Genomic DNA, 13,985 nt, shown 5'->3' on the forward strand with positions numbered 1-13,985 from the left:
CAAGATAATCAAATATACAATATGATGTAAAAGTAAGAATATTTTGCTTAAAGCATGACTTCTTATTGTCCAACATATTCTTTCATACCTGAATAGGTCTTTGAATCAGCCATTGCCTGCAAAGCAAACACTTCAATGTTGTTTTTTTTTCCCCTTGGTGGGCTGTTAACAACAATCATTAAAACAATCAGCTTATTTACTGCTGACACCATGGAATATTCAAGGCAAGAATATATGCCTTGTCTATGCCCGGCCCCTTCAATCACACAACACTAAACTTTACTCACCATCTTCACTCTGGATTAATATATATATATATCTAGCATGGTCAACCTATGCTAAACATTTGCACTATATTGGGAGCTAGGGCTTCTTCATCAGGTGCCCACATCACTTCATGATGGCATGGAGACTTCCTAAAGTTGTCCACACAGGGTCCTAAAAACTGTAGCGGTGGTGTAATGACATAATGATGAGGGGGAGCAAAAACACTAGTCATCAGCTGGCCTGCATCGTAGTGGTAGACCACCGGTCTTCAATCTCAGAAAAGGTGTTACAGAGGGTTATGTAATTGCAGATTCAAGGGCTTTGAAAAGGTTTTTTGTTTGTAAATGGGTGGAGGGGAAGGGTGTTAGAATGTATCTGCTCATGGGGCTGAAAGATAAACTCCAGACACATAGAAAAAGGCACTATTTTATCAAGCTAGTGGAGTAATTAAAAATTATTAAATGTATTTTACATACAGCTTGCTGAAGAACTTAAACCTCTCAATATCACTCTCCTATAATTTCCTGCACAGCAGCACTCACTATGGGAGAGGAAGGAGCAGTTCAAGTCAACTAGAGTTTACTGCTTTGCACAGTGCTGTCAATTTGACATTTACAGGGTTATTCACAAAAGGGTGAACAGTTTGGAGAAGGCAGAAGAAGTGAGCAAAGTAGGACAACATCGCTGAACTGGAAAGTGAGCGGAATTGGAGACATTTTCCAAATCAGCTATGTTGTCCTCGATTGTTCACTTCTCCTGGCTTCTCCAAACGCTTCACCCTTTTGTAAATAACCCTGTAAGAGTTTCTCATGAGAGAACACAGTAATGATATCAGCTGTTCCTTTAATAGAAAGTCACGAGCTGGGTGAATTCTAGACTAGTCTATATTGCTCATCTAAAGGTTCAGTTTGCAGAGACATCTAGGGTCTGGCTGTGCTGCTGGCAGTGGTGTCTGGATAAAATTGATAGTTATATATCTGGATTAATTCACAGCATATCTTAACTATACATTGTCTTAAATATTTTATTTAGTTGTCAATTTGATGGAGCGTAATGTAAATAAAAATGTTAGACTTCCCTACATACACTGATTCACTCAGCCTGCTGCTGTTAGCTGCATTGTGTATGGCTGGATAATTCTTATTTTGTTTTATTCATAGCGGGGTTCCATGAGTGCACAGATCTATGTGCACCCAGCACATTTTGGAGAAGTGGGTGGGGCCACAAGGATAAAACAAACAAAAGAAAAATAATACATATAAATACAAAATGCATATGGCATAGGTTTAATATTTATGTAACTTGATGTGTTAAGTCCAACATATCCATGTCACTAGCATTCATACATAATGAATGTCTTTAGATGTAATCACAGTGATGGCTCATGTAACCGATCCTTTGTGAAGTGGACCAGTCACTCTAAACATGCTGAGCTAATGTGCAGGCACTGTGATATGTCATATCCACCAACACTGCAGCTCATTCATTTCTCCTCTCATAAAAACCTCTTGTTGCGTGTTCCTGTCTCATCTAGACATGCACACATGATTAAATCTTGTTTCTAGGTCTGTACGGTAGCTTGACACATCAGATTGTCTGCTTTGCCCAGTAAATGAAACTGTGAATATGTTTATTTCCAACGGACAGCTCTTTATGTGGTGATCACTAGAATATGTTAACACATTAATTCCACAACAACAGCTCTGCTATACATTTAACAGTAGAATTTAAAAGTGTAGGCATTTTATCCCTAGTCAATCCCGATCAAGACGAAGCTTAAACAGACTTTCCAATAACAATGCAAGGTCCACCATGTTTTTTGTTTTTTTTACACTTTTCCCCCATGGCAATATACTCTACCAATTATAGCCTATGGAGGAAACGTTTGTTCATATGCTTACCTTGCCCCAGCCTCTGCTGTTTAAATTAGGGTGCCATTTCTGGTGAGATCCAAGGATGAGTACCTGAAATCTTGCAAGAATATGCTACTGCACTGTGAGGATGGCGTGGGGGTCGGGGGGGAAGGACCTCTTCTCAAGGTTATCACAAATGTTTATATAATTTCGCTATCATGCACCATTGCCAACAAAACTCCTAGTTGTTGGCCTGAGAAGGACAACAATATTCATAGATGAACCCTATTGCTTCTCCCCAATCTATTACCAGAGACACCCCCTAATAGAAGGCAGGAGAAAGCTATCAAGCTGTGATTAAGGAAAACAAAGGAAATAAGGTCTAATTAATTAAGCTCTGGCTGTACTAAATTTAACTCCTGATTAAGGTAGGGGCTACATTTAAATAAAAAGCTAGATGCACCAAATATTCTCTTCTGAAGTTTGCAGGCGCCTTTAGGTATAACTTTTAGCGACCATCAAAAACCACATGTTCTTATAAAAGGAACTTAAAGGTAACTACCTAGCTAAGCAATAATGAGTTTTGATGTCAACCAATCTGCAATTTATCAAATAGTACTGGAGAGTGAAATACACTGATCCCTATAGTTGGAGCCAATGTATGACACTGCAGCTATCTGCAACTCTATAGCTTGAGAACTGAAGGATCACAAACCGCTGATCGCTCAGTTCACCATCTTCTCCCTGCAGAGAGCAAAGACTGTAAGTCACCAATCCCCACGAGGATTCCCCCCCCTCCTCTCTCTGTTCCTCCAGCACTGACTGGAGGGACGGACAGGGGAGGGGGCAGGCACAGCTGGCTCTGCCTCTGCAGGACAATATCCAAAATTAGCAAACCAGTTCATGCAAAAATGCACATTTGCTTAATATACAACAAATTAATTCCCTTTTTTGGGATATATAATACAGACCTAAATATCAAACAACAGCAGCACTAAATAGAGAACCCAGAATTAACTAAAAATGTACAACAGTATTACATACAAAAACATAATCAGGTAAAGATGAAGAGATGTTAGTGTCCATCTCTTGAAAGATCATTTTTGTGTTAGCCTGACTTTTTTCTTTTGCTAATTTGAAACGCTCCCACCTTCACAACCTTGACACAAGGTTGTCTCTTTGTGTTCCTGCCTATGTTCCTGCCTATAAAAAATGCTTTGAGTACAAATGCAATTAACTCAAACACAGTGCCTCACCAACAAAGTAAACAGGTCAACTCTCAAGCTTGCAGTGTTTTGGTGAAAGGACTGCTATAACATAATAGATTTCCACATTTTACAGCTGGTGCCTAACTTTTGATGTTTTCTCTAGTTGATGTCAATGGAGCTGGCTCCTAAAAAAAATCCTGCTTGCTCCTGGATTGGACTGGCTCCTGAATTCCATATAAATATGTCCACCCCTGCCATAATGTAATTTCTTATATCTTTCACATTATGCTTGCTTTACCAGTATTCTGGCTCCTAAAAAAAATCCTGCTTGCTCCTGGATTGGACTGGCTCCTGAATTCCATATAAATATGTCCACCCATGCCATAATGTCATTTCTTATATCTTTCACATTATGCTTGCTTTACCATCATTCTGTTATTATAATACATTATGGCATTTTAAATACTAGAGGGAGCTATGTGTTCCTCTGTAATTGCTCAACGTTTCTCACTGACTGTTGATATATCAGTCACGTGGGCATTTTTTTTAATGAGTCATCTGACTCATACATTTGCACTGAGAGAAGGAGCAGTAAAGCACAGCGGTTCTGTAACACTACAAAACAGGAAGTAGAACCTTTATATATAGATATCTCTATATATAAATATATAGAGATATCTATGTATACACACATATATATCTGTAACAAGAAAAAAGAAAATGGTTTCACATACATTATCCCTTGTACTGTACATTTAGCCTCATAAAATGTAAAACCTTCTCTATACGTCATCAAATCTAAACAAGACCTTGGTGATTCTTAATATGCATGGGGAATAATATAACAGCATGGGTGTAATGTGGAACATACACTGACCCAAGTGTCATCTAATAAACAGCACTGAAAATATTTGGAACAGAGTTAAGATTCACAGACAAAAGCAATTATTCAACTATATGCAATACTCCGAGGTAACATATTCCTTACCATAAATTCCTGTAGAAATGCAGGGAAAAGCCTGAAATGTAAACAGAAAGACATGTGTTAACTATATTAATGATAGCAGCAGCCTTGACAGTAACACTGTGAACAACCTGAAACAGCAGTCATTTTAATAGGATATAGCAAAGACACTAAGTGCATCTTGGCAATGTATGCACATTTTCCCATGTTATGTTTCTTAAAAACTCTGCAGATACAGAAATACTGTATACCTGCTGACCACCAACCAGAAATCCAGCAAGCTCTTAACTTCCTGCTGTTGGCTGACAACACCACCTTTATTGCACTGAAATCCCAAGCAGTGTTGTCATCCTGACCGGAGATGGGGCGATGTTCTGTATCTAGCAGAAGAGAACTGGGCAGGGCTGTGAACACTGCTTTGGATTTCAGTGGAGCAGAGCTGCACTGTGCTGTGCAGTTTACTACAGGAATATAGAAAGCCAAATGATTTCTGGCAGGATCAACAGTTATTTATCTATACTTGCTGCATTTATAAAGACATAAAACGAAGGTAAATATGCATGTATTGCAGATATGTACTGAATATGTTTTGATTTATTGTGATTAAAGAAAAACTTTAACTGCAAAAACATATAGAAATTATTTGTCAATGTACTAAAATAGCGGTTCTCCCCACAATTTAGAAATTAGTTAGCAGTTGAAAGTATACTATAAGTCAAAATGTACATCTGTGAAATGTTAAATGAATACATCTGTGGCCAATGTCAGAGTTGTCTGCAAGTTTGAAAGCATTTGCTGGATAGTGAGAGCTTCTATGGGATACTGACCTTGATAATTTTGATGAAAATGAAGTAGTTTTAAAAGCATTTTTTTCTAAATGTCATTAAAGTGTATCAAATTGTACTTAAACCCAAGAACAATACAGTATATACAGGATGAACAGGAGTTGTTGCTTTTATAAAAACAGATACAACAATGGTTGTGGAAACGTTAACTTTACAGAAGTGTTTTATTTTTATAATTCTACATGTACTTTGTATGTTCATTGTGAGTGAAAGTGTGAATGATGTGACCGTGAAAGACATTGTTTTTAAATAGGACGCTATGCTTTGTTGTTTCATTGCACTCTACTAGATATGTAGCAGACTTTTGTTATGCTTAAAGTACAGGACTGGTTAAATAGGTATATTGTCAGCTTTTATCCTAGACAATAGCCTGTCTCCATCTTTTTGCTGCATTTTATAGTAGAAACATTTTATGAGAGGATGCAATGTTTTTCTTCTGACAAGTACAAGGAAAAAAATAGGTACAAGGCATAAGAATGCAATCCTACAGACTATATCACTGTGGCAAAAAGTACTCAACAGTATGTTTTTTTAGTTGAAAGTGGAAGTTAACGCATTGGTGGGGGTGAGCTTTTGACATAATGTGCAATTATGAACAGCATTCTTGCAGATACTGGGGTTGGTTTACAAAAAGCAAAAAGCTGTTTATTATTATACCATTATTATTATTATTATTATACAGGATTTATATAGCGCCAACAGTTTGGGCGCCACTTTACAATATAAAGACATTACAATCACAATACAATTCAAGTCAATATATGAAGGAGGGCCCTGCCCGTTAGGGCTTACCATGCAAGGGAATCTTCACTTTGTAGTGGAAGTTTCCCCTTAGCTTGGTGATTGTGATGAAATTCCACTTTGCAAAGATTACCAAATCACGTGCAAGGTAAATACAATAAAAACTAATTTTTTATTGCACATGATTGAATGATGGGAGCCTCACTTCATTAACTAAGCTAAGGGAAACGTCCCCATCAAAGTGCAAATTCCCTAGCAAAGTGAACAGCCTATTTGCCTTTAGAAAATCAACCCCTATGGCATACCCTACCTCTTCCTGTGCTTGGCCTCCATCAATGATTGGTCTAGGATCCTGCCACCTAGAATCCTGCCACCTCCGTGTCCCTCACCACTGCAATCCCCACTAGCAATTCTTCTGGGACCTATGGCTATCCTCTTCTGCCATTGGGTGGCTATTGAGTGGCCACCGATGATGTAACTCCTGAGCATTCATTCAGGAGATACAATATATCTGGCATCTAGCTCTATTCCCGGCATGCCAAGAATAGAGGCAGTGCATATTGCAGTGTACACAGAAAACACTCAAACCTCTACTTATGGGTGACTTTTTGCTAAAGAGTGTTTCGTTCGTAATGCAGTTTATGTGAGGCTTTACACTGCATCTGGAGCTATCTGGTGGGGGGAATACTGTGTCTCTATGCAAGAGTTCTAAGGAGGGAATTTAGCAAAACTGGAGAAGACAGAATCTGGAGCAGTTGCTCATAGTAACCAATCCGCTTCTCTTTTCTGTTTGCTCAGTTAAGCTTTAAAAATGAAAGACAGAAGCTGATTGGTTGGCATGGGCAACTGCTCCAGATTCTGGCAGCCCCAGTTTTGATAAATTCCCCTCTAAATGTTTAAAATGCTAGCTCCTTGTTTTATTTGACACCAATCAAAAACACAGGACATCAAAATGGGACAGAGGGTCAGATACTTCCCACTCCAAAAAAAAGAAAAAAGGCTGGAGGAGAATTATGGATGTTGCTACATGGGAACAAACTGTGCTATGATAGCATATATATAATACTTAAACATTTAGAGGGATATTCACAAAAGGGTGAAGAGTTTGGAGAAGACAGGATAAGTGAACTATCTAGGCCAAAATAGATGATTAGGAAAAATTCTCCAATTCAGCTCACTTTCCAGTTCAGCTATGTTGTCCTAGATTGTTCACGTCTCCTGCCTTCTCCAAACTCTTCACTCTTTTGTGAATAGCCGTGTTAGTTTGCTTATTATAACGACAATGTGAACAATTATGCTAAGGGTAGATGTTAGCACTTCACATCAGTCTTTCCTATTTATAGGAGATCATTGGCATGCCCAACTCCCTACCTGTAAGCCCTTAATCATTAGCATTCACAAAAATGATCCACCTTGCCCCCACTGCCCAGTGTGTGCAGACAGGAAACAGAAACCCGCCAGCATATAGGTTCCCCTGAAAAATAGAGCTGAGATTAAAGATTTCAGTTGCAGTGTCACCTGGGCAGGAGAGGATGTTATTAAATATAGGGCTGTAAAAGTAGGATTGTAATTCTTTCTAGAAAATTGCTTATAGTTTTAGTTTATCTGTAAAAGAAGCTCCAAAAAAGTCCAAGTTGCACAGTAAATGAAGCGAAGTACAAAAGTATTTGCTGAAGCCTCAAACCTCGCATTCTTAAAACCACTGGTCTGAGCAAGACTGCTAACTAAGTCCCAGAACATCTTACAGCTTTTGGAACGCATGTGACATTAAAGTACATCTAAAGTCAAAGCTGTTATTAATTTTTGGAAAGAGTAGGAAAAGGTTAAACCACTGTCGTTTTTTTTTTTTTTTGCTACCCGTTTGTCTTTAGGGACATTTATCTTCACTTTCTGTCCTGTAGACTCAACAGGAAGTGAGAGGATAGATTTCCAATGTGAGGGATATCCCTTCTTAGATAGTTGTCATGGGAACAAGTGTCCCTATTGGAAGTGGAAGATTTACTCTCTATTCCTGCTAAGGTGCCAACTCAAAACAATGGATCTACCCTCACTTGTTTTCACAGTGACATTGGTGATCAGGACAGTTAAAGAGAGTAAATCTTCCTAACACAGATGGCAATAAAAACCTGACAGTGGTTATTACTTGCTACTCTATCCAAATCAAAAAAAAATACCTTCACCTTTAGGTATACTTTAATTTTCTGTACCATAACTTCCAGTACTAGGACATACAGGATACCAGGATATCATCTACTTTCAAATATGCTAACAAATTCAGAATATCATTAAGCACACCTTTCAGCAAGTCTTTGCTAGCAAACAGAGTCTTCAACAGTGTGCCAACTGTCCTTTGCCTTGTAATTTGTATAATGCGATATTATTTCTTATATGTATATGACCCTACATGGTCTCAAACATAATTACTGTCTTGACTTAGTTCGGTCTTTTAAGTAATTACCATTAGTGAACATGATTTTATATTTGCAGGAAGATTTAAGTTATGTTACACTGGAAAGTGGGCACTATTAATAATATATGAGACACTCATGCATGCATTGAAGAATACTAAACAGATCATAAAAGTGTGGACAAATTGCTAAGTGTATTTCATTAAAAAATGTTTTACAAGTTGTCAAACACAATTCTAGTATTCTGGAGTTATCCACCGTTACTACATCTGATAGCTAGAAACTAAAATACAAAGAAAAGTGTTTACATGCGTTCTTTACAAAGTATATTTATAATAAGAAATAACACACCATGCAAAGTTATCGGTCTTTTTACAGCAGTAATTTATTATAATTTAGTAAAGTGCCTTTTGTTAAAAAGAATAAAACGTGTGCTTATTAAAGCAGAACTGCAGGCAAACCACTAAATTCAAGGTTGAAATATATATGTCTGAACTCTTTTCCTGACAAAAATATTTAATACTGTTCATCCAGGCTTGAAATCTAGGCACTAAAGTCAGAAACCAAAGCCAGGTCCCCAATCTTGAAGTAATACAGCTTGGTCAGGCCCACCATAGTCAATGAGGTTAAATCTCGCTGGTAAGGTCATTCCTTTGGTCACTATTACTTCCAACAAGCTTCCCTTGTTAGACTGACAGCCTTGGCAACGCATAAAAGCTTGATTGGCTTACAGTGTTGCCCCTCCCTTTTCCAGTATTGCAGCCACATCAGATACACCCAGTCAGTGTCAGTGTTTTATGCAGGATGGGCTTTTTTTTAAAATGTAACCACTTACAAAAATAAGGAGAAAGCTGATTATTAAATAGGTAAAGGGCGGTGGTCAATTTGATCATTTATAGTAACCAAAGAGAAATAGGTTATATTAGTATTGTTGTGTTGAGAAGTTTGTATATGTTATAATCAGAAAACTCAGCATAACACTGGTCCTTGCACTATGCTATTAAAGTGGTACAAAACTCAAAGATTTGCTATATTATAGTGAAAATTTAGAAATGTGAATTGTGCCTAAGCATTACCCTGAAAAACTTACATTTTGCCTGGAGTTGCTCCTAAAACATAGTGAACTTTTTGGTATGTAATGGTGCCTAACCAGTGCCCATAGCCTCATAGCTGTATATCTTTTGTTTTTATAACTTTCTTTTTTATTAAACATTTAACAAAGTTTAACAAGCATGATGGCATGCACAAGGAAGAAATAAAAATACAAGATGAGTAAAGCAACAATCGTCTGCCAAAGTACAATGCAAAACTTAATCGCATAATCAAAAGATATAGCAAACAACTGTAACCATGTCAACATACATGGATATAGTAGCTGCAAAAAGAATGGAAGAATAAATCAAGAACCAATAGGAGAAAAGAAAAGAGAAAAGGAGAGAGAAAGTGAAAAAGAAGAAAAAAATAATTTTGCACTCTTTAACCAGAGGACAAAAGAGATCAGTGCCCATCCACATCCAATCCTAGAAGCACCTAGAAGACTGCTCAAGATGCTCTCAGGAAGACCACACCTTTTCAAACATGGGGACAGAATTATTCAATCTAGCAGTAAGATACTCCAAGTTATGTATATCGTGGATCCTCCGGAGTACACATATGTTAGAGGGAGGAACTGGTTGCCACCACTTCAGTGCTATCAAGCATCTGGCTGCCGTGAGGCTATGACTAATAAGCTTGGAACTTCGCTTAGTAGCACCAGGAATGGGAAGTCCCAGAAGTAGGGTCATCAGGTATACCTATGTCTACCAATTTTTTTGAGCAGGAATAAGATATCACCTCAAAAGGGATGTATCGCTGGACATTCCCAGTATATATGCAATAGGTTGCCAGTATGCTTGGAGCAACACCAACATAAGGGGGCAATGACAGATTCATGTAAAAGTTCTTGGGTTCGGTACCAATGATAGAGAGTTTTGTACTGGTTCTCCTTATATAAAGTGCATATAGACGTCTTAGAGGCATTATGCCAAATTGCTTCCCATTCCTCTATGTCCAAAGTCCTCCCCAGAGCCCTCACCAGTTTAAGCATATACCTGTGTTTAGGAAACGGATCACCTTGGATCGACTAAAGAAGCTTATAAATATCGGATATGAGACTCTGCGAGTGGGGCCATCCAAACATAACCTCTCAAACGGGGACAACGGGGAGAACGTTAATGCTGCCGAAACTTAAGCATAATGGCTAATTTGTAAATAGGTGAAAAGAGATTGTGTAGGGTGTTTAAATTTAGTCTATAAGTCAATAAATGATAAAAGGGTCCTATCCACAGCATATGTAATATTTTTAAAACGAAATAAGGAGCCTTCAACCAGGGATGGGCCGTACGATGGACGAGGGTAGCCAAGAAGGAGGTAGTGTATAGAAAGGATCGCATAAGGGTATTGAGGGAAGACAAATTAAACCTGGCCCCTGCATAATGCCAAATGTCTAACGTATGAATCATAGGTGATATCAGGACAGGAGTTTTAAGTATCAAAGGGGTCAGCCAGAGGAGAGAGTTAAGATGAAAGGGGAGATATCCAAATGCTTTTAATTTCTGTCCAGCGATTCAGAGGGTGGAGGGAAGACCACAATGCCAAATGGCAGAGGTGAGCCACCAGGCAATATTTAGAAATATCCGGGAAGCTATTTTGCAAAGTATACATGCTGTACTAGTAAATCAGACCTATTATATTAAAATATTCTTAAAGGGATTGCTTTTATTGTAACAATCGAAATCACCTTTTCTGGGGATGAAAAAAAAATATGGTGGGGATTCAAACCCTCCTTCCCCCCATATTCCTTGGTTACTGCACTCTACTGTGCACACCCCTTTGAGCAAGTGCTTTGTTTTTCAAATCTATAACTGAAAAAGAAAATGTTAAGGCACAAATGTAAACAAACTGCAATAAAATCATGCCTAATCCAACGCAGATGTCATCTTTAATCCTTATAAAAATCAGGGAGAGAAAAGCATTAAAGCCATAGACATTATCTTGGAATGCTGGTGATCTAATGTCTATATACCTTCTTAATTACTCATAATTGTCTTTTAGCTTTGAGTACTGTAACATTTCCCATAAGACAACAAGAATGCTCACAATAAACTAAGCATATCCTTTACAATATAGGTCTCAAAAGAGAACACAAATGGCACTCATAAGTAAGTATATAGCCCCCTTAAGAGATGGCAATTCTTAATCAATACCCAGAGCATTAAGATTTAGAAAAAGGGTCAGGCATTAAGGTTAAACCAAACATCTGCAGAAGAAAAGTCTTATGGCTTCCAGGAAGCCCAAGATTAGTGTTGTTTAATGATGAGGTTATAGAATCATTAAAAGTCTTGATATTTTACCCAAATGTTCTCATGATGAGTTCCTGGATTTGAAAAGTATAACACCTTTATGCACCACTGTGAAACTTAACAAGCAAAAGTGTTATGTTGCCTGGCTAATGTTTGAAACATGTTCTGTCACAGACCATTGCTTGGCGGATAAAATAGCTTAGGAGCCGAGAGAATGTGATGTAAAATCTCTGCAGTCAAGAAAGTTAAATACTGTTTTTGCAAGTAAGATGAGGTGTTATAAAATTAAATAATTGAGTATTAAAAGGTGTTACCAAAGCCACTGAATAATTTGAAGCATATGTCTTTTTGATGGAGACACTGCCTAGTGAAAATGTATCATTATATTTAGTATAATATTTAATATAATGTATTAGTATAATTAGATTTAGATTCAGGTTTAAAATATATAAGACTGTTGCACATTTTGTTAGCAGAAAGAGGTGGGGATTGCACTGATTTGTCTCTGGTGTGAGGGACTTAAAGTGACACTACATATGTCTTTCTAATATCCCCTTTGCACACCATACCGTTATACACCAGAATTCAACAGGTGCTGAAACAACTGGTGGATGGTGACACTAAACTCCGGAGTTAAATCTTAAAAATGCATTCAACTACCTTAACTATTAACAAAAATTTAGTTTATTTGTGCATCACTCGACTGTAGATCCTCAAATCATCTCTGCATTCCTGTTCCCCATGGCCTCTGTGTGTGTTGTAAAGTAGCCACCACTCCAAGCTCACTCCCATGATCGACTACAAGTTCATGTATAGTTTACTAATTTTTATTGAGATTGTAATGCTCCACAGGAGTAAGCTTGGACCACAAGGACCATGGGGAACAAAAGTAGCCACCCTCCAGAAGGAAGGATACAGCACAAATTCAGAGATGATTGGAGGATCTACAGCCGAGTGATGCACAAATAAGCTAAATTTTTGTTAAGAGAACTATAGGGCAACCTTTTTTGCCCATAGTACTCCTCAAGGTCACGGACAGACATATACTGTGTCCTCCAATGCTATTGAGATCCACCCAGCTGGATGATTGACAGCTGGCTCGGCCTCTCTAAAGGTTCACTATAGGTTGTGGAGAAAGAGGCTGAAGTGCTTAGAATATGCATATAATTAGAGTAGAGTGACTCAAAACCCTTTAATTACAATGTTTCTACACCCAAAAACAAGTATGTAATATATTGCAGCTTACTAGTCCCTAGACTAGGTGGCTGTATTAGTTTTCCCTTTTTTTCAAGCTCTGTCCCTGGGTGGCTACGCACACTCCTTCACTATATCTAAAAAGGAAGCCACGTTTGTCATTGAGGCTGGCTTTCTTTCATAACCACTACTTATGACTAGTAGCTTACGCAAAACAGATAAGTGGGTTTTGATTTTTTACAGCTCACAGGAAGTGGCAAGTGCACTGTATTTCCCAACAGGATCTCAAAATCAACAGGCATTTTCTGTACTTGCTGAAAATGTTGTAAAAAAAAAAAAGATTTACTGAATGTATCCAATAAGGTTTTTTGTGAACAGTAATGCATTTATGTATTTCATTCCATAATCAACCAAGACATATAATAAACATGTAGTCTGGGTAACAGATTATGAATATGTTCTTATAATTAGCACTGTACAGTATATTATATGAGCACATGGTTAAAAATACAAGGCACCGGACATACCATTTGATTTTTATGCTGGATTCTTAGCTCACTGCATGAGCATTCTGGCCTTTGAACATGTTGTATGTTGTTCTGTGACCTTTAAAAACAAATGAGTATTTGCCTGAGCTCAAACAACTGCAACAATCTCCTAAGAATTCCATCTAATGTCAACATTTTGTCTCCCCATCTATTGACTTCCAGACAATCAAGTTGTTTTATTTCTCTGATCTTCAGTAACAGCCCCAGGTTACAAAGACAATATGTTACAATTTCTGTTTCTCAATAAGCTAAGCACCATAGAAGAAGATCAGATGTGTGCAAGACTCACTCACAGGATTTAAGATTGTTACTAGCTGCCAATAAGTAGCACAGATTTATGTGTCCCCTGATAGTCTTCACTGGAAATGAGACTGTGCTCCCTAGGGCTGGGTATATATCATTATTAGGGACAGCAAGTAAATCCCTAGTTGAAGAAAACCAACTTTCCAACTGTGTACTAGAGGCATAGTTTTCTAAGTCAATGTCTTAAGAATAATGCGTTAAACAACTGCCTTAAACAACTGCCTTAAAGGTATACCACAGGAGAAATTATCACAACAAACAGTTCCTACCAATGTATGTTACTCACAAGTGTACAATTGATTATATATATATA

At 37.8% G+C, this 13,985-nt stretch overlaps 1 protein-coding gene across 1 annotated transcript in view; it reads right to left on the reverse strand.

Annotated features, from left to right (window-relative positions):
- MACROD2 (MACRO domain containing 2) overlaps positions 1 to 13,985 on the reverse strand; it is a 1,661,433-nt gene that overhangs the window by 371,278 nt on the left and 1,276,170 nt on the right. The window contains exon 11 of the mRNA XM_018554264.1: positions 4,317 to 4,347. Coding sequence (XP_018409766.1) covers positions 4,317 to 4,347 — 31 coding nt within the window. The remainder of the gene's footprint in view (positions 1 to 4,316; positions 4,348 to 13,985) is intronic.

Source organism: Nanorana parkeri, unplaced genomic scaffold (assembly GCF_000935625.1).
Source record: "Nanorana parkeri isolate BGI_ZX_2015 unplaced genomic scaffold, ASM93562v1 scaffold151, whole genome shotgun sequence".
Classification (NCBI taxonomy): Eukaryota; Metazoa; Chordata; class Amphibia; order Anura; family Dicroglossidae; genus Nanorana; species Nanorana parkeri.